This window comes from Elephas maximus, chromosome 9 (assembly GCF_024166365.1).
Source record: "Elephas maximus indicus isolate mEleMax1 chromosome 9, mEleMax1 primary haplotype, whole genome shotgun sequence".
Classification (NCBI taxonomy): Eukaryota; Metazoa; Chordata; class Mammalia; order Proboscidea; family Elephantidae; genus Elephas; species Elephas maximus.
Genome location: NC_064827.1, coordinates 29,119,366 through 29,145,727, shown reverse-complemented (window position 1 = coordinate 29,145,727; position 26,362 = coordinate 29,119,366). Strand labels below are relative to the sequence as shown.

General features: G+C 36.4%; 1 protein-coding gene across 3 annotated transcripts in view; it reads right to left on the bottom strand.

Annotated features, from left to right (window-relative positions):
• The window catches only part of DENND4C (DENN domain containing 4C), a 130,690-nt gene that overhangs the window by 71,438 nt on the left and 32,890 nt on the right, over window positions 1–26,362 (bottom strand). For 2 of the 3 annotated variants that reach the window (XM_049895037.1, XM_049895036.1), the window contains exons 2-9: window positions 19,680–20,001; window positions 10,653–10,905; window positions 9,628–9,697; window positions 7,737–7,906; window positions 5,344–5,582; window positions 3,697–3,763; window positions 2,558–2,616; window positions 1,037–1,181 (exon numbers count right to left, since the gene is read on the bottom strand). In XM_049895037.1, coding sequence (XP_049750994.1) covers window positions 1,037–1,181; window positions 2,558–2,616; window positions 3,697–3,763; window positions 5,344–5,582; window positions 7,737–7,906; window positions 9,628–9,697; window positions 10,653–10,905; window positions 19,680–19,984 — 1,308 coding nt within the window. In that variant the 5' untranslated portion in view covers window positions 19,985–20,001. The remainder of the gene's footprint in view (window positions 1–1,036; window positions 1,182–2,557; window positions 2,617–3,696; window positions 3,764–5,343; window positions 5,583–7,736; window positions 7,907–9,627; window positions 9,698–10,652; window positions 10,906–19,679; window positions 20,002–26,362) is intronic. The other variant, XM_049895038.1, reaches the window with a different exon arrangement.

Genomic DNA, 26,362 nt, shown 5'->3' with positions numbered 1-26,362 from the left:
GCCACTGTAGCTCGAAAGCAATCATAGGCCATGTGTAAACAAACAGGCAGTGTTCCAGTCAAACTTTAGTCACAAAAACAGGTAGCAGAGCAGGATTTGGCCTTTAGGCACTAGTCTAGCAGGAAAAAAAACAGAAAATAAACAACAGAATAAAATACACACTATGTCAGTAATTGGTAGGTGCTATTAAAAAAAAAAAAAAAGGTAAAACCAAGTGAATGGGACTGAAGTTCAGAGCAGGAAAGATGAAAAGCAGGTTGAATTATTAAATAAGGCAACCAGGGTAAGCATCATTAGGAAATTGACAACTGAGCTGCAGCCTAAAGGAGGTCAGGGACTTGGCCAAGGGGATATCCGGGAGTAGAGTGTTTCAAAGAGGGAACAGCTAGAGCAGAGGCCTTTAGGTAAGAAAACCAAACACACTGGGGTCGAGTAGATTCTAACTTAGATGGACCCTACAAGGTTCCCGAGACATCTTTACAGAAGCAGATGGCCACTTCTTTCTCCCACAGGGCAGCTGTTGAGTTCGAGCTGCCAACCATTAGGTTAGCTTAACCACTGCACCACCAGGGCTCCTTCCTTTAAAAGGCCTACCTAATATGTTCCAGGGATAGCAAGGAGGCCAGTGCTAAGCATTTATACATCATTCTATTTCAAAATCACTTAAAATATATTACCTGGCTCAAAATAATTTGAGAAATTAACCAAGTGATATATCTGCATAATTTTAGGGCAACTGAAATTGGCCAGAGCCCCTCACTGAATACAATCAGCTTCATTCACAAGTTTTATTATGTAATCACACAGAGTTCACTGTCTGAAGAACTAAAATATGAAAAGTCAGAAACTGACATTTTCCCTCAAATAGAAATCATCTTTGTTTTCTTTATACTTTTATTTATCTTTGCCACCCCCTTATATTTATGTCTAACTTTTATTGGTCTGATTATTTTCAAAGTTGCTTTCTTTGAAGGAAATTTCCTTGAGTAAAAATTCTCTCAGTAATTCTAAACTAAAAAGAAAATTCTATACTTACAGCTACAACAGCTTCAGCTACCCCAGTCAACACAGCTGGTCTAAGAGAATGAAGCAGAATCTTACTCTCCAGTAAAACAAAGAGTAGCAGTGTTGCACAATTTTCAGGACCCAAATTCATTAGCAAGGTGCTGAAGTTGGCTCCACTAGAAAAAGAGAGAAAAAGAGATGACTGTCAACTATTTTTCTAAGACATTTTAAGATTTGCTTATTATTTTCCCTAAGTATTAATGGATTGAGAATCTAGTATTAATTTCCCCAGTTTTGACTTAATTACCACTGAAAATTAGCAAATTTAGAGATAAAACCAAAAAAACCAAACCCTTTGCAGTCGAGTCGATTCTGACTCATAGTGACCCTATAGGACAGAGTAGAACTGTCCCATAGGGTTTCCAAGGAGTGGCTGGTAGATTCGAACTGCTGATTCTTAAATTTTAGTACTTTCCAGATAAACAGGAATTAGAAAAAACACCTTCAAATGAAATATTCGTATGACAGCTCCCATTACATTCTGGCAGTCATATGCACCATCCCCAAAACACTCCATATTCCAGCTACACTGGATATCCTTTGATCCATCCAACAAGCCAAGGACTTTCACACCTCCAGACCTGAAATGTTCATTCATTCAACAAATATCTGAGTGTCTATTATTATATGTCAGGGGCTGGAAGTGTAACAGTGAACAGAACAGAAATAGTCACTGCCTTCATGGATCTAATATAAATAATCAAATGATCACAAAGATATCACTTACAACTGATTAAGTGTAATGATAAAGAGCATACAAGATGCTAAGAAAGCATATAACAGGATGATTTAAACTCATCTTCTTATAACAAAGGAGTGTTTTATCAGTAAAGATTTTCCTAAAGAAAAACCAATTGAGCTGAGCTCAAAAGAATAAAGGTAGGGGTTAAAAGGGGTGAGAGGGCAGAGAGAGAACACAGAAAACATATGCAACAGCTCTGAGGCAAGAAAACACTATTGTCATGTTTAAGAAACTGAAATAAGCCTACTGTGACTAAAGCCTAGTACAGGAAGGTAAAAGTAGTAACAGATTAGGCTGAAATAGAAATGATCCAACTATACGTATATTCTGCAAAGGACACACTGCCTGCAGTGTGGATAAAGAACTAAAAGAAGACAGGAGTAAAAGGAAACCAATGAAGAGATTATTGATGCAGTCTGGGTGAGAGATCATGATAGCCTGGACTAGAGATTCAGATGGAGAGAAACTAATGGATTCAATATGGCTTGAACACGGAATTATGACCTAAATATGGAGGGAGGGGGCGAGAGGAAGGGGGAGTATTCACTACTTCCAATCTTTCAACTGTCTTAAGTGTTTCCATTTTTAAAAGGGCCTCACCACCTATCCAGTTATCAAAGTTAGAAACATTAAGGCTATCTTTACCAAGTTTGTAAAATAACACTTCACTTTATTATCCAAACTCCTAAAATATTTTAAAGCAATCTGCTCCAAGTGAATAAATAAATCATTTTAAATGCCATTAATTACCTTAGTGGTAAAGGTGTAGAAACTGGCTGTGATAATATTAACGCATCATGGACTGATAACTTCAAAGGAAAAAAAAAAGATAAATTAAATCAAGCCAATTTTGAAATCTAATATTTGGATCAAGGGTAAAACGGAAAACAATTTAATATGCAGACAGATGTACTTTTTCAAAACATACTAAGAAGTAAAACTTTAGTTGTATTTACTCAAAGATATTTATTAGTTCTTTTTATTTAAATGGTTAACTCAACTGAATATTGATTCAGTTAAGTGTTTAAAATACAGTTATTTAAAAATAATGGAATTACTCCTTTTTAAAAGCCTCAAACTTATTTACTCAACAGACTGGTAAGCAGTTGCTTGATATGTACTGATACTTGCTAAAGTGAAGTACAGTCAATATTAATATTTGACTTAATCCTTCCATATTACATATAAACCTTATTACGTTTTAGAAAAAAATTGAGAACAGCTTGTCTCTATAGCTCAAGGCTACTCAAAGTGCCAGTCCATGGTCCACTGCCAGTTTGCAAACTGTTACTGGTCCAGGAAGGGATCATACATAAATAGAGAACAGCCATTTAGACATTTGTATAGCAGTCTGATACTGCTGCCACATCCAAGCATGCCATAAGTAGAATCACGTTTTTGGACAGGGTATAGGCTGTTCATGTCTATACTGAACTCATGTAGTGAGCTGGCACGAGCTGTGCACCTGTACAGGTCTGCCGGTGATTGGGGAAAAAAAATGTCCTATTTTTTTTCCCCAAAAAGTGAAAAAAGATTTTTTTTTTCCCCTGCAACCACAGCTCATTTCATATTTATTAGTTGCTCCAATATTAAGAGCATGCCCATAACTCTGGGTTTACACTATTACAAGCAGCTACAAAAAAAGACCAAGCATGGACTACTGATAATAATGTCAAGAACCAAGGGTAATACTTATTTCAATTTTGTGCACCTAATATTCAAAAAGCAGTACAAAAGGATGTTTAGTAAAGAAATAAAATACAGGACATTCAAGTACTTTATGAATGCATAATGCTCCACCTCAAACCCAAAGGGCCACGGAACCCACTCTGCCATGATTTAAATAAACATACACAGAGTTCTCCCCGGACAGACTCTTTTCTGGTTACCTGTACAAGAATTCTTGGTCTTTGTGGTGAAGGAAAAGGGATATTTTGCATAAAATGTGAAATGTGCCTGGAAAAAAAATCAAGTTAGTAACTTGGTTTTTAACACAGCAAATACATTCTTTCAATTACTTTTTTAAGATCTTTCATAGATTTTAACAAATCTTAAAAATTACTATATCGTCCCAAATTTGATAAGGCCATTTACCTAAAACTTATCTTAAAAATATGAATTTACTTAATGCAAACGAGTGCACTCATGACCACAAAATTTCTTAAGTAGACAATGTATTTCCTTAGTCAAAACCTGTATTAATATCCTCTATTATCGCTGGAAAAATAAGAACAACATGAATACAGTTTTCATGAAAGAAACTAACTTTTATAACACTGGTTGTGAATTCCAGTATGGGGGAGCAACTAACTGTAATATAATGAATTAACACTAACATAGAATTTAACCCCTATAGCAGTAGATTTACTACTATCATTTTTGGTCAAACCATTTACCCTATGTCTCCACTTATAAATAATGTTTCTTAGGCGTCTCCAAAGTTTTTGAGCTCTTGGGAGCCACTTAAATGCAAAGCATTGCCTCAACTAAGAAAAAAGTCAATCATAATATTGATTTTATTTTCACAAAATATTTGTAGAACCTTAATTTTCAAAATGTTTAATTTTACTTCAAAAAATTTTAAATTAATCTCATAATTTAAAGTTAAATTTAGAAATATGAGCCACTGAACTGGCATTTCCGGAGTAAAACATGAAAGTTGAAACCATATTTCTATACCAAATTGTGATGTTTACACACAGCACTTAACTATTTTTAAAGTTAATTTTTGAGAAGCATTATTTTAAATCTTTCAAATAATTATCCCCATCTTATCCACTAAGCTAGTATTGTTTTTGATATACTATGACGTAAAAACATCTATATTCTAGAAAAATCTATGATTACAGGTATTATAATACATTCCCACAGAGCTCTTGACATCTCTTGGTTTGCTAGCACGGTACATAAATTATATATGATAAACAAGAACCAATGTGCTACTAGAAATCAAAAAAATATGGCTTAAAAAAGACAAGGGTGGCTCCACATATATTTTTCTTAACTACAAAAGATTTCCATGACAAAGGGAATTACAAATCAAATGGAAAACATGTAGATTCTGTCAACATCTCATTTCTTGATGTGAATTAACTCACTCTTCCTAATTTCTACATCAGCTTAGAAATGTTTTATAGTTAGAACCTGGAATGGTTGTGCGCATGTGCATGCATGCGTGTTTGTGTACACCAGTAGATACTTTTCTATAGTTAGAACTTGGAACGGTCGCGCGCGCGCGCGTGTGTGTACACACCAGTAGATACTTTTCTCTTGGTTATCAGAAAATCAACATGAAGAAGAACACACACAATACGTGAGGAGTTCCTTCGTTAGCTGAATTCTCAAAAGATTATTATTTGACGGTCTTCCCCACCACTCCTCAATTTTAAGTTCCCAGTCAATGACTCAGGTGAAGAATGGAGTGAGTAAAAAGGGAGCAATGACTCTTTTTCCCTTTCAACTCTGCTGCCAGTGCCAATGAAATGTGTATTTATACATCAGTTTCTCCACCAGACATCTCTTTCATCAATACATACTTTTCAATGGGAAGAGGATGCGGTCCAGACACAGAAAGTTTGTAGATAAACATAAGAAACTTTCTAAAAGCTTCAAAAAAAGGCCAGTGTGAGAGTAAACAAATGCATTTGTTTGAATTGATGGATTTGGAGACCACTTTTCTCTCCACAGGCGTCAACAGGCCCAGTTGCATAAGCTGTTTCTCTGTTAGAAGTTCCCGAGAGTAAGGTTCATAAAACTGGATGGCAGCTCCATATACCTACAGGGCAAAAGAATTGTTACAAATTTCAAATTGCTTTTAAAAACTAATTTCTCTTACACAAGAAATATACGCTCAGAGTGCATATGACATAGACAAAATAAAAAAAAAATCCAATATTTTACCCCGGAGATAACCGGATTTTGATATAAATTCCTTCTAGATTTTTTTCCATTGTAATTTCACATTCCACCATATATCTTAAACAAAAATGTATGGCACCCTCTTATAACTTGTTTTCATTTTTAACCACACTGTGAAATATTTTATATCATTAATATAATTCTATAACACAATTTTTAAGTTTTGAGATAAACAGTTCATAAAACGGAATTCTAAGATTTTTTCCAAAGTCAAATGGAATTTAGCTTTTAATGGCCTTAGTCCCTGCTCTTTCAAGTAATACTGTTTAGATATGCTAATTAAAAATCCGCATCAGGCACATACAAAAAGTCATTGGCCTTGGCAAATTAGATAAATATACTGTCGTGAGTCTGGTTAAGTGAATCTCTAAAGAGACCCCATTTTCCTACTGATCTCCCTCTTACATCTTTCTCCTCTTACCAAGAAAATCATAATAAAGAATGCAATCTTTTAATTTCAAACATATTTCAGAAAGATAACTGACAAATCAATTCTCAACAGGAATAAGGCGATGTTGTATTTTGGTTAAAAAAAAAAACAACTTCTTTTTGTACTTTTTCTATCATTAGAACTCAGGTGCCCCTTCCCTGCTACTTATGATTAGTGAGTGATGTTTCAAAGCAGTTGTGTCCTTCAATAGGCATAGGCAATGCATGAATAAAAGTAAAGAATGACATGTGCTCTTCTTGTACTACAGAACTGCTTTCCAAACTCAACTGGCAAATTTCCAACAAGGATCAGGGATTAGAAAATGGTTTTTGTGCTGACGGTGTTTGCTAACAGTGCCTCCATAAGGGTAACGTTAGCGTTGGGATTGGATATTTGCAGGACTTCCCATTTGTCTCCACGCCTGACACAATCTTGGAAAATTTAGACCTTGTGTTAGAAATTCCTACAATATACTAGCCTTACACTTCTGTGATGTCCTCAACCCTAAAGATCTTTATAAGGAGCCCTGGTGGTACAGTGGTTAAAGCCCTCTGTTGCTAACTGAAAGGTCCATAGTTCAAATCGAACAGCCACTACGCAAAAGAAAGATGTAGCAGTCTGCTTCCATAAAGATTTACAGCCTTGGAAACCCTATGGGCAGTTCTATTCTGTCCCATAGGGTTACTATGAGTTGGAATCGACTCAGTGCAAACAGGTTTTGTTTTTGGTTTAATGACCTATTTCACTTGGTATGTTATTTCAGTGTTAGACATACCCATTAGACACGCTCAGCTCCTACTCTAGAGAATGTACTTTAAAGCTCCCCTTTACAGGTAAAATGCCACCCCTTACGTGATGTTCTCATTTCCCAACTATACAGAGCCACCTACAATACTAAAAAAATCAGACCTTCTATATTCCATATTTTTTAACTCCTTTTATATGTTTTACATTTTTCTGTGCCACATTTGAGGTAACCTATTTTTTTTTCTTATCATTCACTTCACTAATTCTCCCTTCAGCTATGTCTCCTCTGCTGTTTAAACCAGTCACTGAATTTTTAATTTAAGGGATCATACTCTTCATTTCTAGACACTTGATTTTTTTTCCAATCTGTCTATTCATTTTTCAAAATATCCTATTATTTCCTTGTTTTGTGTCCTTCTATTAGGTCTTGAATTTTTAATTATATATTCAATTTATTACATCTTTCATATTGTCATTCTATCACTTCAATGTCTTTGAGGGTCTAATCTACCCTTTTATTGTGACTGCTGATTCTTTCTATGGTACCTATGTCTTGTAACTTTTACCATAATCTCACCTAGTTGCCTGGGTTTAGGGGTTCCTCTCTAAGATTAAGACTTTATATTTGCTTCTGTAGATGCTCCAGAGGTATGAGCATCAATTTTCATGACACGATTTTTGTGTTATCTTCTCACCATGGGCATTATAGTATAAATTTAAACCAAAATTTATTGTGTCCAAATAATCCTACATTCAAATGAAATACATCATGTTCATCATTTCATGGAATAAAAACATGGAAAAAACAGGCTTATCAAAGAGGTAAAAACATACCTTTTCGGCAGAAGAACCTGTCAGTACAAAAGTTGAAAAAACTGGAAGTGGGTATTTGGTTTGGGGATCCCAGCATTCAATAGTAGCTCCCATAGGAAGGCAGAAGAGAGGTACAGATTCTGAGAGTGGAAATGACTCATAGTCATCTTCTGGATATCTAAAAATTAAACCTTTTGGAGAAAAGATGATAAATTTTAAAAAAGTTACTTCTACGTCTATATGATACAGATTAACAGGGTATTTTAATACCAAATTTCATGAAAATATTTATGTGTAGCATTTTAAACTCAATTTTTCTCTTGCCATACCAGAAATTAATGAATTAATCCATTTATCCTTACTTTTTTACCCATGAACTTTTAATTAAACATAGAAATCTAATAAATATACTGGTCAAGACCCTATTCAAGAGGATAGCCCATCTTAATGTATTCTCTTCTATATACTGCAAATATTTTGGGAGAATGGTAAGAAACATACAGGGAAAATATGAACTATTTCAGTAATCTGATTCAGCTAGTCTTTAGTAAAAAATTCAGGAAATGGAGAAGTGTTATGAAATGACACCAAGGCAAGAGAAATTATCACAGCCCCAAAACTCTTGAGAGAGAAGCAGTGTAAAAGGTATCCAACGTGAAAAGTAACTAAGACAGAAACCCTTGTGACTGAATGCAGAGTATGTAAGACCCAGAAGGTAGAAGCAGGGTGCACTCTGAGCAAAGCTCATAGTAAAGCCCTTTCAGAATAAAACAGCTACATGGCATCAGTTAATTAGCTTCTGATATTTCCAATATATAGACCATCTCTAAGTCAAAAACTTGAAAATCAGCAGAATTTTGAGTCCAAATTCAGTCTCTAAAACTCTTATTCTAAAATATGTCTCATAACAAATAACTATTTTGACAAACTTGTTTCTCTTAAAGTTTTTTTTAAATGACATTTTTTCCCACCCAAAAATAAGTTAAGAAATCACATGAATCAACACATTACAGCAATATTAATGTATCTCTTTAAAAATTACACTAAGTATTAAAACTGCTGGTTGCCACCTTTATTTTTACATTACCAATTAGACAGTTTGACTCATTATTACAAATGTCTTTATGACAACAATCCAGATTTCTCGGATAAGAATTTGTCTCACTTTCCTGAATTCAAACTTTATTTCAAAGAACTGTGCACAATCAAAAAGTAATTGACACTGCTTGCTTTCACACTGTACTATTCCAATATCTCTTCTATTTACAACTGGGGCATACCTGTATTTTCAGTTTCTATCCCACCATACCAGTGGGATGAAGAAGTCACACTTAAATCTTTACAGCCCTTGACACTCTAGTGTGCAGTAAGAATGTGGCGATAGATTTCTCAAACACTTCGTGGCAGAAAAGTTTCTCAGGCCCTCCTCTCCTCCACATAGCTGATTCTTTGCAGCAAGGGAGAAAGGAAGCAAGTCCACCTTTCATGGCAAGTAACATGTGGTTTCAAATCAGACACACAGAGATAAGAGAAGGAAATATAAGAAGTAAAGATGTAGTTTGACACCTTTCTGATTGCCAAAATACAAAAAGGTCAGAGTAAGCAGTTTTCCACTGACATGTTAAATCTATTAGTGCAGACCAGAAGTTTGAATATCTCTCCACATATGTTTGCTCTGAATAAAAGTTCAATTAACAGCATGTCTGTGTGTGTGGGGGGGGGGGGGGCATAATAATCTGTCTTGCAGTATTTAATATATTTAAGAAAACTTATGCCTTCATATCCTAAAATCACAGATGACTCAATTTTATAAACAGATCAACTCCACCAACCATATAAGGGAGCATCTCCTGCCTCCTCTAGCCAAATATTAACATGTACCAATAACTACGTTTTAAAAAAATTTACTCACCAGCTTTATATGCTAGTGCATTAGAAGCAGGCACAGACTTCTTATAACACAGAAACACACTGGAACCCCACTGTAAAATATAAAGTAGGTTAAAAAAACAAAAGAGCAAAAAGAAATTGTTTGTTGAAATCTTCTAAAGACCCTGATTATTTATTCAGGGGAACCTATTTAAAACCTATGCGCACCTAACAGACTATACAGTATGAACTACTGCAAAGCATAAAGGAGAACACTAACCTAAGAGAAAAGAAGGGAGTAAAAAGGTGCTGCTACAAAAATTAAACTAATGCAAAAGCAGTTTCAAAAATGTTTACAATTCTCAAATCACCTAGAGAATGAATACTTCTATTTGAGAGACATAGCACACAGTAAAGTGAACACTGGAGCCCAAACTAGGGGAGCCTGGGGCCAAGGGGGCGCTACAAAGTTATCACCACCACCGACAAATCGGTCCTCACCATCAGTATGGGTGTGTTCGTCATTCCTGCCCACGCACCACATTTAAGCTGATATTAATTTGACCTGAAGATATCCTTCACAATAAATCTGACCCAATATTAAACTGTAGTATAAACCTATAAATCAACTGTACGTGTTAAATTTTCTTCTCATTAGAGCCCTTTTAAAAAATAAGAACGCAGAACTACAATATTTAAATACATGAACAGGGAACCCCCACCCACTCACCCTTCAGTTGTCCTTGAAGATGCCAGTGAAACCCAAAGGCTAATAAAATCTCTATGTTAGGGTAACATAGGCAATATTAGGAAATACAACAACAACAAAATTCCTGACGTAAAGTATCCATTTTGAGGATGAAATTATTCTGTTCATCAGATAGCTGAGGATTTAAAAATTTACTATGAATCATAAAAATCAGAGCGCTGTAAGTAATAAAAACAAGAACCACAAAACTATAAACAGAATATACTGTATGCCCAATAGTAAACAGGAGTCCAAAAATTACCCATTGATAAATTTTCGGTTTTCACATAAAACTGAAGATGAAACGACTTCATTCTTACCATTCCAGAATTTAAGTTTTTGTCAACTTTGCAGAAGGTATGAGGAGGGGTTTCTCCTTTACTGGTTATGATAACGCATATATCAGTCACAGCCAAAGAGTTCTGGGGTCGAATCAGGGGAGCCCTTCTGTAAGTGATAAAGATTCTCTGTGAAGTAGTGGAACTATTGTTGACATTGGCACAGCGACCGTAGGGTGTGGCTTGGATCACTTCACATCCTGGAATAAGCCGCTCTTTCCCTTCATATAACACTCTGCATGGTAGGGAGGAAGGAAATATATAACACACAGATGTGCAAATACATTTAAGGTTACTGCTGGGTTTCTCCTTGAAAAAAATCTTTTGGTCTCTCCTATTGTCTCCCAAATGTTCACTATACACCAAAACTCAAATTACTACCTTGTGAATTATAAATTTTTTAACAACTATTTTTCAACAACTAGAATATAACTTTAAGGAGTATAAATACAACCCAATAATTGAATTTTTTTATTGCTCATTATAAGGAGATGAGAAAAGAAAGGGGCAACGCCACAAACATCCTCAGAATTTCATCACGTATTCAGGTGTTTTCACAAAAATTTCCTTCACGATTCCTGTCAAAATATTACCTTTAAAAATCCCTTGACTGAAAACTACAAAACCCTGGTGAAAGACATTTAAATATATGTAAATAAATGAAAAAACTTCCAGTTCACAGACTGGAAGACTTAATACTGTTAAGGTGGCAATATTCTCATAATAGATCTACAGATTCAAGCAATTTCTATCAAAGCCCCAGCTGCCTTTTTTTTTTTTTTTGCAGAAATTGACAGTTCACTACCTTTCTTATTAACTGAACAGTATCAACAGAAAAACCAGCAAGCGAGTGGTTTAAAGAACAAACGTCATGAGGCAATCAGGAAAATATGGATATATGATGACATTAAGAAATTATTAGTTTTTATTTTCAAGTGTGTTATTACAGTTATATTAAAAGAGAGAGAGTCCTTATCTTTTAGAAAGATATCCTGAAAAATCTGTCAATGAAAATATGTCTGGGATTTGCTCTGAAATAATTCAGTGCAGAGTATGGACAAAACAACATTGCTCACTAGTTAATAATTGTTGAAGCTTGGCGATGGGTACATGAGGTTCATCACACCATTTTATATACCTCTGCATATATTTTTAAATGTCTTTCATTGCAAAAATTTTTAAATTTTCAAGAAAAAAGGGAAGCCCCTACAAAACTACTTGATACCTAAAAGCAGCCCTAGAGATAACCATTCCTATTTTAGCAAAAAAATTGAGCCTGAGACTAATGTAAAGACATTACAATACCCTAAACCATGAACAAAAACAGATGATGATGATGCAATGAAAGAAAATTGGGGGAAAATGGGCAAAACGGCTCTGCATACTATAAAGAAATTAAGAGAACTTTAACAAGACGTTAATGAAGAGATGTGAAAGATCAGAGAAGAGACTGGACAGTTTAATAAAATAAAATGTTTGAGTTAACAGGGCTTGCTAACTTCTTTCTTAGAACTTACAAAGATAATGACAAATGCCTCAGCTCAGAAATCCACAGGAATTGGCCAGTAGTACTATATGGCTAGTTCTTGAGAATCAAACACTTATTTAAATTAAAACGCTGATTATATATAAATTACACATCTTTATTCTATCCTTAACCTATTTCTAACATACCTCAGGAATGACATTCAGTGTAGCAAAGAAGTTAAGAATACAGACTGAATAGCTCTGCCATTACTAGCTGTGTAACCTTGCGCAAGTTACTCTATTTGCCTCATTCTCCTCATCTATAAAATGGAAAAATAATAGTATCTACCATATAAGATAGTTTTTCAGATATTTTGAGCTTATATGTAAAGTGCTTAGAATAAAGCCTGGTATAATGAGTGCTACATGAGTATGATCAACTACTACTATTACCAATACTGTGATTATTATCATTGTAGGCCCAGTAGTGAGCAATCCTTAGAGTAATACCTTCATTTTCCCTCAGGAATTTTCATCTCCAACCTAGAATTTGATACCGACAAAACTATCAACAAACATGAAAAACATCAGCTGGGTTACCCTATTTCATGATGTTATTGAAGGAGGTGCTCCAACAAAACAAGGGAAAAAACAAAGATAAGAAGATATGAAATTCAGACAATAGGGTAACCAGTTCAACGAAAAAACAAATGTGATCCCAGAATAATAGCTGTGTCCCAAGATGGAGAGCATGCAGTCGTCCAGACTGGAGCAAGAGTAAAGAAAAGAATGCTATAGCAGAACAGGAGAGAGAATAGGAGAAAGTCTTCAAAAAGGAAAAAAAAAAATGATCATTTGATACACTGGAATGTATTCAACCAAGCAAATTTAGGGGTTTATTAAGAATAAAATACACAGAAAATTAAATATCACAAAGCATGTATTAACTCTAAGAAAACCTACTAAAACCTACTGCCATCGAGTCGATTCCGACTCATAGCGACCCTATAGCTAACTCTAAGAAACACACCAAAAAATTAAGGCAATAAAACCATAGAATATTATATAATCCAGCTATGATTATTATTTAGTCATAATAATGTAAATAGTAATATGAATTTAACCAAAATTTTTGATAGAACTATATAGGACCAATGTGCGGAAGGCTGTGAATACATATGGGCAGATGTGTGTGTTGCGGCAGAGGGTGAAAAGAAAACTACGTCCTCACTGTTCTAAGTTGGCAGCCAATACAAGCACAGTATTTAAAAATACAGAAGTAAATAAGATAGTACCTAGTACTTAACTTACTATGTGCCAGGCTCTATTCTAAGCCATTTGCATGTATTAATTCATTTATAACTGACAAGAATGCTATTAAGTAAGTAGGTACTACAATTATCCCTATTTTACAAATGAAACAGCACAGAGAAATTAACCATATTACCTAACATCATACTGCCAGTACCAGAAAAAAGCAGCTAAAGAAGTTGAAAGTGACTGCCTTTAGGAATTAAGTAAGATTCGGGGCTGGGGATAAGGGACCTCTACTAAAGGGTTAAGGAGCCCTGGCGCTCAGTGATTAAGTGCTCCACTGCTAACCAGAGGTCAGCAGTTCAAACTCACCAGCTGCTCCGCGTAAGAAAGATGTGGCTGTCTGCTTCTGTAAAAATTACAGCCTTCAAAACCCTATAGGTCAACTCTACTCTGTCCTATAGAGTCGCTATGAGTTAGAATCAACTGGACAACAATGGGTTTGGGTTTTGGTTATCGCTGTGAGAAGTCCTTGTGGCATAATGGTTCCAGTGCTGAGCTACTAACCCAAAGGCTGGCAATTAAAGCTCACCAGCAGGTCCATAGGAGAAAACACATGGTGATTTGCTCCCTTAAAGAATACAGCCTAGGAAACCCTATGGGACAGTTCTACTCTGTCCTATATAGGGGTGCTACCCATTGTCATCTAGGTGTTTTGGACTCATAGCGGCCCTAGAGGACAGAGTAAAACTGACCTACACAGTTTCCAAGGAGCGCCTGGTGGATTTGAACTGCTGATCTTTTGGTTAGCAGCTATAGCACTTAATCACTATGCCACCAGGCTTTCCACAGGGGTGCTAGGAGTCAGAACAGACTCGATGACATACAACAACAATTGTATTTCATTATAAGCCACAAAGACTGAATTGACTTATTAAACTGTACTCACTCCTTACTTATCAACATGGTTAGGTTCCAAAGACCAGGTCGTTATGTAAAAATCAGCATTATGCAAAAATGAAGGATGATCATATCAGATCACAAAATGGAGGATATCTACATCATTACATAACTTCCAAATTACATCGCTACATAACTATCAAACCACTGAGAATCATGGCCCAGCCAAGCTGACGCATAATCTTAACCACCACAGCCAGCGTTACTCTTGCCGCACACTTCAGCGTCCATTACTGCCAAACATACGCCATTAATGAGCAAAATAGTCGGATATTAGATTTATACTATTGCTGTAAATGCAAAATGTCAGATAATGAAGACAGTCAATGAAGAGTGAGTTACTTAAAATATTATCTGATACATTAAAATTAAACTAAAATGAACAATAAAAACACTAAGTTGGGAGAAGGACGGGAACAGCTTAAAAACAAGATTTCACCCTTACCAATCCCCAATTCTCATAAATCACTTGTCAGACTCGATATTTTTACCATATTACTGCCTTGCTTAAAAACCTTCTCTATGTCCTTACTCTCTATTGTTTTAAGCTTATGTTTTATGTCTGATTTCCAAGGTCCTCCATAAAATGGCACCATTCTATGTATCCAAACTTATTTTTCATCCGTCCTAAACATGTATTTTCTAAAACAGAACGAAATGCCTCAGTATACTGTTCACTCCAGCCTCTCAACCTGGTTAATATTATAGTAGGTCTCCAGGTTACAAGCATCTGACTTACAGACAACTCATACTTGCCCTTTAGTATTATATAAATTTGCCCTCACTTTGAAACAACTGAACCAACCCCTACTCACAACATATTCTTCATCACAATCACCTTCACTTCCTGCATGTGCAGCTTTTAAATCACTGAAAAAGGCTTTCAGAGATTGAAAGGGTAATTGAAAAACTCCCAACAAAAAAAAGCCCAGGCCCTGACAGTTGCACTGGATAATTCTACCAAATTTTAAGAGAAGAGTTACCACCACTACTACTAAAGGTATTTCAGAGCACAGAAAAGGACGGAATACTCCCAAACTCATTCTATGAAGCCACCATAACCCTGATACCAAAACCAGGTAAAGACATCACAAAAAAATTATAGACCAACAGCCCTCATGAACATAGTCGCAAAAATCCTCAACAAAATACTAGCCAGTAGAATTCAACAATATGCCAAAAAAAGAATTCACCATGACCAAGTGAGGTTCATACCAGGTATACAGCAAAAGGCCAACGTTAGAAAAATAATCAGTGTAATCTATCACATAAATAAGACAAAAGACAAGAGCCACATGATCTTACTAATCGACACAGAAATGGCATTTGACAAAGTTCAACAGGCATTCATGATAAAAACTCTCAGCAATAGGAATAGAAGGGAAATTTCTCAACATAATAATGGGCATTTATACAAAGCCAAAAGCCAACCTCATCTTAAATGGAGCGAGTCTGAGAGCATTCCCTTTGAGAAGTGAAACCAAACAAGGATGCCCTTTATCACCACTCTTATTCAACACTGTGCTGGAGGTCCTAGCCAGAGCAATTAGGATAGATAAAGAAATAAAGGGCATCCAAACTGATAATGAAGAAGTAAAAGTATCTCTTTGCAGATGATATGATCTTATACACAGAAAACCCCAAAGAATCCACAAGAAAACTACTGGAACTAATAGAAAATTTCAGCAAAGTTTCAGGATACAAGATAAACAATACAAAAATCAGTTGGATTCCTCTACAGCAACAAAAAGAACATCTAAGAGGCAATCACCAAATCAATACCGTTTACGACAGCACCCAAGAAGATAAATACTTAGGAATAAATCTAACCAGAAACGTAAAAGACCTATACAAAGAAAACTACACGACACCACTGCAAGAAACCAAGAGAGACCTACATAAGAAAAACATACCTTGCTCATGGATAGGAAGACTCAACATTGTGAAAATGTCTATTATACCCAAAGAGATCTACAGATACAATGCAATCCAAATTCCAACAGCACTTTTTTAAGGAGATGAAGAAACCAATCACCAACTTCATATGGAAAGGGAAGAGGCCCCAAATAAGTAAAGCATTACTGAAGAAGAAGAACAAAGTGGGAAGCGTCACACTACCTGATTTTAGAACCTATTATACCCCCACAGTAGTCCAAACAGCCTGGTACTGGTACAACGGATACACAGACCAATGGAACAGAACTGAGAATCCAGATGTAATTTCAACCACCATTGAGCAGCTGATATTTGACAAAGGCCCAAAATCCATTAAATGGGGAAAAGACAGCCTCTTCAATAAACCGTGCTGGCATAATTGGATATCCATCTGCAAAAAAATGAACCCATACCTCACATCATGCACAAAAACTAACTCAAAATAGGTCAAACACCTAAATATAAAATCTAAAACAATAAAGCTGATGGAAGAAAAAACAGGGTCAATGCTAGGACCCTAATACGTGGCATTAACAGAATACGAAACATTACTAACAATGCACAAACACCAGAAGAGAAACTGGACAACTGGGAGCTCCTAAAAATCAAACACTTATGCTCATCAAAAGAGTAAACAGACAACTTACAGACTTGGAAAAAAAATTTTGGCTACGACAAATCCGATCAGCATCTTATCTCTAAAATCTGCAAGATACTTCAAAACCTCAACAACAACAAGACAAACAACCCAATTAAAAAAAGGGCAAAGCATATGAACAGGCATTTCACCAAAGACATTCAGGTGGCTAACAGATATACGAGGAAATGCTCACGATCATTAGCCATTAGAGAAACGTAAATCAAAACTACAATGAGATACCATCTCACCCCAACAAGGCTAGCATTAATCCAAAAAACACAAAATTATAAATGTTGGAGAGGTTCTAGAGAGACTGGAATACTTATACACTGCTGGTGGGAATATAAAATGGTATAACCACTCTGGAAATCGATTTGGTGCTCCCTTAAAAAGCTAGAAAAAGAACTACCATTCCACGCAGCAATCCCACTCCTTGGCATATATCCTAGAGAAATAAGAGCCCTCGTACGAATAGATACATGCACACCCACGTTCACTGCATCAGTGTTTACAATAGCAAAAAGATGGAAACAACCTAGGTGCCCATCAACAAATGAATGGATAAACAAATTATGGTATATTCACACAATGGAATACTACGCAACGATAAAGAACAATGATGAATCAGTGAAACATCTTATAACATGGATGAATCTGGAAGGCACTGTGCTGAGTGAAATCAGTCACAAAAGGACAAATATCGTATGAGGCCACTACTGTAAGAACTCAAGAAATGGTTTAAACACAGAAGTAAACATTCTTTGATGGTTATGACGGAGGGAGGGAAAGGGGTATTCATTAACTAGATAGTAGATAAGAATTATCTTAGGTGAAGGGAAGGACAACACACAATACTGGGCAAGTCAGCACAACTGTACTAAACCAAAAGCTAAGAAGTTTCCTGAATACAACCAAACACTTCGAGGGACAGAGTAGCAGGGGGCGGAGGGGTCTGGGGACCATGGTTTCAGGGGGCTTCTAAGTCAATTGGCATAACAAAGGTTATTAAGAAAATGTTCTGCATCCCACTTTAGTGAATGGTGTCTAGGGTCTTAAAAGCTAGCGAGTGGCCATCTAAGATGCATCAATTGGTCCAAACCCACCTGGAGCAAAGGAGAATGTAGCACACCAAATATGAGCTCATGAAACAGAAAGGGCCACATAAACCAGAGGCTCCATCAACCTGAGACCAGAAGAACGAGATGATACGCGGCTACCACCATGACCACCCTGACAGGGAACATGACACAGAGTCCCTGAAAGAGCAGGAGAAAAGTAGGGTGCAGAACTCAAATTACAGTAACAAGGCCAGACTTAATGGTCTGACTGAGACTGGAAGGACCCCAGAAGACATGGCCCCCAGGCTCTTTGTTAGCCCAGAACTGAAACCATCTCCAAAGCCCACTCTTCAGACAAAGATTAGACTGGACTATAAGATATAAAATGATATTCGTGAAGACAGTGTTTCTTAGCTCAAGTAGATACATGAGACTATGTGGGCAGCTCCTATCTAGAGGCAAGACGAGACGGCAAAAAGGAACAGGAACCGGTTGAATGGACACAGGAAATCCAGAGTGGAAAGGAGCAGTGTGCTAGTAACATTACAGGGAGAGCAACTAGGGTCACATAACAACGTGTGTATAAATTTTTGTATGAGAACTAACTTGAGCTGTAAACTTTCACTTAAAGCACAACAAAAAAAGGCTTCGAGCCTTCTTTTGCATTATAATAACTATGCACCTGCCCTGACTTACCTACAAATTGGTCTTAAAGACACAATTAGGAATGGGTTTCATTCGTAACCCAGGGGCTGTCTGTATTCCCTATGCTTGAAATAATTTTCCTTTTCACTTCCAACTACACACATAGCTGCAACAATTCCTACCTATTCCATGAAACAATCTATGACCCCTTTAATATTCAGTGAACTCCTTTCTTCTGCACATCTAGGGTATAAGTCAATATCATACAACACATGGCTTACAGTTACCTCTGTTTTAAACCTAAAAACCCCTTAAATGCAAAGGCTGTTTTATAATACTAACTTCCTGAGATGTTCTCAAATACCTATAATCTATTTTTATTAACCCAGTGCCGTCGAGCCCGATGGTAATTACAATACAAAGAACACCTTAATACATGACATGATTAACTATATGGTACAAAGCACTAAATAGGTATTCTCAAAGCATATCTTATTTATATAAGAGTCGATGGAGACAGATTTTTTTTAAGGAGTTTTTACCAAGAAAAATGTTCTTTATTGACTGTGTACTAGTTACTAAATGTTCATGACAACTAAACCTCTTCCAAGTTATAAATACCCTCCCCAGCAATTAAAACCACACAGCACAATTTTATTTTTTAAAACAGGAGTGCTTTGTTAAATGAGTTTGGGACTTCACGCGCATTATATAAGGTACTTAAAGAGCTACTTAGCTCCTTAAAAACACAGTGTCTTCTATTATGGCTTCTACTTTTTATGTTTAACTAATAACCTTATCTCATCAGGACAACCAAAAATGGAATCACACTTCAGGTTCTAAAGTCTTTATCTCAATATTCTTTCAAAGGGAAATAATCTAATGATTCAAGTACAGTGCAGAGAAATTAAGTAAGGTTGGCTAGAGATATGTAATGTCTTACTATATACTTGATCCTGAAATAACAAATTATAAAACCTCAACAATTTAAAATTTCTCCTCCCAAATAAATTTCATTCCCTTCACTACGCAAAAGAAAAGTTGCCATACCCAATGTCTGTAAGAGGTGGTTTATCTCTTCCTCTCTTGTAACAGAGGAAAAGTTCCGGGCTTTTCAGACTTCCATAATTCAAGTTTGCTTGGAGAGCTGATGGAGTGGCTTCAATGCAAGTGTAACCTTCAGGAACTGTCTCCCCAGCTGATTTGACGATAACAGCAATGTCTGTAATGGGAGCTTTAGGTCCGGTTGACTTAGTATCTAAACGATTAATTTCTTGATCCAAAAGAGTGGATGTGTCAGTGAGACCTGCCACAACAAAGTAGTCTGTCACTCTTGGCCCTTTGTCCTCTATCATGGCTGCTATTATATTTCCTAGAAGAAGAAAAAGAAGACATCAATTAAGTGAAACACTTTTATCCTGGCTCACTAAAATTAAAATACCCCTGAGTTAACAGTGAGCAACTAGTGATCCACATTTTCCAGATGGATTTATAATCAAATTGCCTTCATTCTGTAGCAGTCTGCTTGAGCATCATCTTGTTGCTTTTATCTCCTAGAAAGTACAAGTTTACAGCATCAATTCATCTGTAAGGCAACAGTGCCCCTTTCACGTGCCTAAGGCTCTGTTAAGAATGATCAAACTATCAGAGGTGAGCTATGTTGCTTTCCTATAAATAAAATGCAGGAATGGCATTCAAATTATTTAAAAAAAAAAAAACAACATTCTTTCAAGTTACAAAAGAATTCCTGGAGTTAAACTTCACAATAAAGCAAACAAATTGAGTGCATCAGAAATCAGCAAAGGTCTAACAGAAAAACAAAAGAAACCGCAATAAACATAACTAAGTCAACAAGCTAGTTAGGAATCTTTCTCTTATAGATAAAACATTTTACACAGTGTAAAATAAGTGAGTTTCGGAACCATTAAATAGTTCATATATAAATACTGGATAGGGCATAAGAAAACTATAACGAAAACTAATAAAATGCATATAAAATACACATTAAAAGACTTACAGGCTACACTGTAGAAACCTAGAGAACATGAATGTTCAGTCAAGATTTCTATTATCGTTAATCTCAGTTTGGGTTAAGTCCCATTGTAATATCTCTAAAAATAAAATAAAGCTTCTGAAGCATTAAACATTTCCATGGATTGTGCATGCTTTTTTAAAATTTCATCTAACAAAAATCAATGTATGTCTATACAACAGTGATGAACAATCCAAAAAGGAATTTAAGAAAACAATCACATTAATAATTGCAACTAAAACAATAAAACACACAGGAATAAATTTAACCAAGGCGGTAAAAGACTTGTACACTGACAGCTATAAAACATTGCTGAAAGAAATTAAAGACAATCTTAATATTAAAGACAATCTTAATAAATGGAAAGACATCCTGTGACAAAATAGTGTCAGCACTACCCAAAGCAATCTACAGATTCAATGCAATACCTATCAAAACTCCAACAGCCTTTTTTGCAGAAATGAAAACCAGACCCTTAAATTTATATGTATTTGCAAGGGGCCCTGAACAGTCAAAATAATCTTGAAAAAGAGAAACAAATTAGGAAGACTCATACTGCCAGATTTCAAAACTTACTATAAAGCTACAGTAATCAAAACAGTGTGGTATTAGATAAGGATAGACATACAGAGCACTGGAATACAATTGAGAATCCAGAAACAAACTCATATGTCTGCGGCCAACTGATTTTCAACAAGGGTGTCAAGTACATTCACTGGGGAAAGAATAGTCTCTTCAACAAGCAATGCTGGGACAACTGGATTTCCACATGCAAAAGAATGAAGATGGATCCATACCTCACACCATATACAAAAATTAACTCATTTAAAACGAATCAACAACCTAAATGTAACAGCTAAAATCATAAACTCTTAGAAAAAAACACGGGTAAAACTTCGGGACCTTGGATTTGGGAATGGATTCTTAGATACCGAAAGCACAAGCAACAAAAGAAAAAACAAAATTAAAAATTTGTACATCGGTGGAAATTATCAAACAAGTAAAAAGGCAACCTACCAAATGGGAGAAAATACTTGCAAATCATTATCTGATAAGGGTTAAAAATCAAGAATACATACAACCCAACAACAAAAGGTAAACAACCTAATTTTAAAATGGGCAGAGGACCTGAATAGACATTTGTTCAAAAAAGATATACAAATGGCCAGTAAGCACACGAAAAGATGCTCATCATCATTAGTCACTGGGGAAATGTAAGTCACGACTAAAATGAGGCAGCAGTCCATACCTACTAGGATAGCTATTACCACAAAAACAGAAAATAAGCGTTGACAAGAAGATGAAGAAATTGGTAGTTTTATGCATTGCTGGTGGGAATGTAAGATGGTACAGCTTCTGTGGAAAACAGCTTAGCAACTCCTCAAAAAATTAAACATAGAATTACCATATGATGCAGCAATTTCACTCCTAGGTATATACCCCAAACAACTGAAAGAAGGGGCTTAAGCCGATAATTGTACACTAATGTTCACAGCAGCATTATTTACAAAAGCTAAAGGGTAGAAACAACCCAAATGTCCAACAACAGATTAATCTTGAAAACTTATGCTAAGTGAAAGAAGCCAAACACAAAAGCACAAATACTGCATGATTCCACTTATATGAAATATCTAGAAGAGGTAAGTGTACAGAGGTAGAAAGCAGATTAGAAGTTACCAGGGACTGGGGGGAATAAGGAATGGGGAGTTACTGCTTAAGGGGTACTAAGTTTTCTATTTGGGGTAATAAAAAGCTTTTAGAAATAGATAATGGTGATGATGGCATAAGACTGTGAATGTAAATAATACCACTGAATTGTACACTTAAAATTGGTTAAAATGGCAAATCTTATATACTTTATTACAATAAAATTAAACACACACACACACACACACACACATGGTTCAAGGATATTTCACAGCAAAAAAATAACAAACTCACACTAGCGGGACTTAAGGTGCTACATCAACCGTACTCTCTCTCCATTTGTGAAGAGAAACGAGGGCTTCGCCTTATATATCCATAGAGGGGTATGTTAAAGCTACAGACTCAGAATCACAAGGTCTGGGCTCTTCCTATTGCTGTGTAACTGAACAAATTACCTAACAACTCTGAGCTCATTTCCTAACCCAGAGGCCGGCAAAAGTAGTTGGAGCGACACTGGCTAAAGGGGATTGTGCATTTAGTGTGTGCCAGTGTGCTCAGGGCTTTATCTCATTTAATCCTCCCAGTAATTCTATGACACGGACACTGTTTTATTCTTACTTTATGATCTACCTTGAGGCAGAGCGTATTCACTAAATTGCCCAGGTCATGTAGATATAAGGGGCCAATTCAGATTCCATCTCGATGAAGGAATGCCATTCTTCATCTCCAAGATCCACCATCTAATTTTGTTTTTTAAAAGGAGAGTATCTGGGTATCAGCTGAATCTGAAGTTGGTTCACTGCACATAAATAATGGTATTATAAAATACAGACGATTCACTAACTAGATAATTTTGTTAACTTTGCTGAAAGAAAAGAGAACACACAATATAGGGGGAGTCAGCACAATTTTACCAAGGCAAAGCCATAAACATAGAAGCTTCCTAAACACATCCAAACACCGAGTTACTGGCGCTGAGGGCTAGGAGACCATGGTATCGGTGGCTATCTAGGTCAACTGGTATAATGTAGTTCATAAAGAAAATATTCTACGTCCAACTTTGGTGAGTAGTGTCTGGGGTCTTGAAAGTTTGCAAGCGGCCATCTAAGGTCCATCTATTGGTCCTATCATGTTTGGAACAAAGGAGAATGAAGAAAGCCAAAGACACAAGGAAAGTATCAGTCCACAGGACTAATGGACCACATGTACCATTAGCCCTACCAGCCTGAGCCCAGAAAAACTAGACGGTGCCTGGCTATCACCACCGACCGCTCTTATAGGGAAGGTTCCGGACAGAGTGAGAGAAAAATGTAGAACAAAATTCAAATTCACAAAAAAAGACAAGACTTACTGACCTGACAAAGACTGGAGAAACTCTGATACTATGGCCCTGGACACCCTGCTAACTCAGAACTGAAGCCACTTCCAAAGTCTGCCTTTCAGCCAAAGATTAGAAAGGCCTATAAAACAAACCTGTTTGAACCCACCAGCCACTCTGCAGGAGAAAGATCTGGCAGTCTGCTTCTGTAAAGACTTACAGCTTTGGAAACCCTATAGGGCAGCTGTACTCTGTCCTATAGGGTTGCTGAAAGTTGGAATCGACTCAACAGCAATGCGTTTGTTTTTTAGGTTTATAAAACAATAACACACATGAGGAATACCCTTCATAGTTCAATCAAGTATACGAGACAAAACAGGCAACATCTGCCAAAAAGCAAAGACAAGAAAGCAGGAACAGACAGTAAAGCTGGACAAATGGACACAGGGAACCCAGAGTATAAAGGTAAAGGGGGAGAGTGTTGACACATGCAGGGATTGCAACCACTGTCACCAAAAAATTTGTGTATAAATTTTTGAACGAGAAACTAATTTGAATGGTAAACTTTCACCTAAAACACAAAATAAAATAAAAAATACAGAAGATTAACTGATTGGAAAATTACATTGGTTATCCTTTTTTAAGATGGTCAATTACAGTTATAAATGGAACCAAAAATTCCATAGCAGTGTGATCTGACCAAACAATCTCTACAAACACCATTATGTGAGAAATTGACAAATTATTTGTTCAATAAATGTTGACAGTCCATTCATTCATTCCAACGACAAAAAAATTATTGACTGGCGATGATATGGTGAAACTGGAACCCTTACCTATTGCTGGTGGGAATGCAAAATAGAATAGCTGTTGTGGAGAAGAGTGTGGTGGTTCCTCAAAAAATTAAAAATAGAACTACCATATGACCAGCAATTCCATTGCTAGGTATGTACCCAAAAGGCTTGAAAGCAGAATCTCAAAAAGAGACTTGCACACCAGTGTTGCCTGCAGCACTATTTACAATAGCCAAAAGGTGTAAACAGCCTAAACGTCTACCAACAAATGAATGGATAAACCATTAAATGTGATACATACATACAATGGAATACTACTCAGCCAGGAGAAGAAATGAAGTTTTGATATATGCTACAATATGGATGGAGCTTGAAGACATTACGCTGAGTGAAATAAGCCGATCACAAAAGGGCAAATGCTGTATGACCTCACTTATATAAAAAAAAAAAGGCAAATATATATTGACCAAAGTTTATGGGTGGTTACCAGGGGTGGGGAAACCCTGGTGGCGTAGTGGTTAAGTGCTACGGCTGCTAACCAAAGGGTCGCCAGTTCAAATCCACCAGGCACTCCTTGGAAACTCTACGGGGCAGTTCTACTCTGTCCTATAGGGTTGCTATGAGTCGGAATCGACTCAATGGCACTGGGTTTGGTTTGGTTTTTTTTTTACTGGAGTGGGATGGGAGGAGTTAACAGTGATGAAAAAAATCACACTAAGGGTAGTTTATACAGCCAATTACTGTAAGTGCTGTCAATAAGTTGTATACTTAGAAAAAGCTGAATTGGCAAAAGTTGTGTAACAGATGTATTTACAACTACAAAAAAAAAAAAAGAGTAGTTGCTGAGGGTGCTTATGTACAACCAAACACTTTAGGGGATCTGGGTACTTGGTTTGGAGGTTTAGGGTCACAGTTTTAGGAAAGACGCCAGTTAACTGTCCCAATAACGTGTTCAGTGCTTCTGTTCTACCTCCTTGTTTGCTACATAGTGCCTGGGGTCTTAAAAGCTTACAAGCAGCCACCTAAGGCACAAATGGTCTCTATACACCTGAAGCAACAGAGCAAGCAGGAGAGTCAGGAACAGGAGGGGGATATGGAATGTGTGGCCAACTGCCTCCATGAACAACCGCCTCCTTTGCCATGAAACCAGAAGAACTGGATAGTGCCCAGCTACCAATCATTGAAACATTTTCACTAAAGATTCCACAGAAGAATCCTGATCAAAAGGGGAAAATGCAGAACAGAATTTCAATTCTCATGGACTCTAGACTTTCTGAAGCCATGGAGGGTGGATGAACCCTTAGAAACTGTTGCCCTGTGATGATCTTTAACCTTAAACCAAAAATACATCCTGATGTCACCTTAAAACCAGACAACTGTTTAATTTAACTAGTAAAAAAAAAAAAAAAAAGCCTGCTTTGAGCATGCTCTTTTAAGAACTATCTATACAGGGTCAAACTGACAACAGTAACTTGAAAGATTAGACAGGAACTTAGGAGGCAGTAAGTTTATGAGGGAAGAAAAACTCAGAAGAGGAGGTTGAGAATGGTTGCACAATTCAAAGAATGTAGTCAATGTCACTAAACTGTACATAAAGAAAAAAAAAATTGAGCATCTATTATGTGCTGTTCCTGGGAATACAGCAGTGGGCATAAAGACAAAAAATTAAGGTACAATTTACATACAATAAAATGTATTTAAAGACTACAATCTGATAAGTTTTGACAAATGGATATACCTGTTAAACAATTGCCACAATCAAGACAGTGAACATATCCATCATCACTGAAAATTTCCTTGCACCCCTTTCATCATCTCTCCCTCTCCATGCATTCAAGAATGATGTGCTTTCTATCACTACGTACTGGTTTCTAGAATTTCTATAAATCATACTGTATGTACTCTTTTGTCTGGCTTCTTTCACTCATCACAATTATGTTGA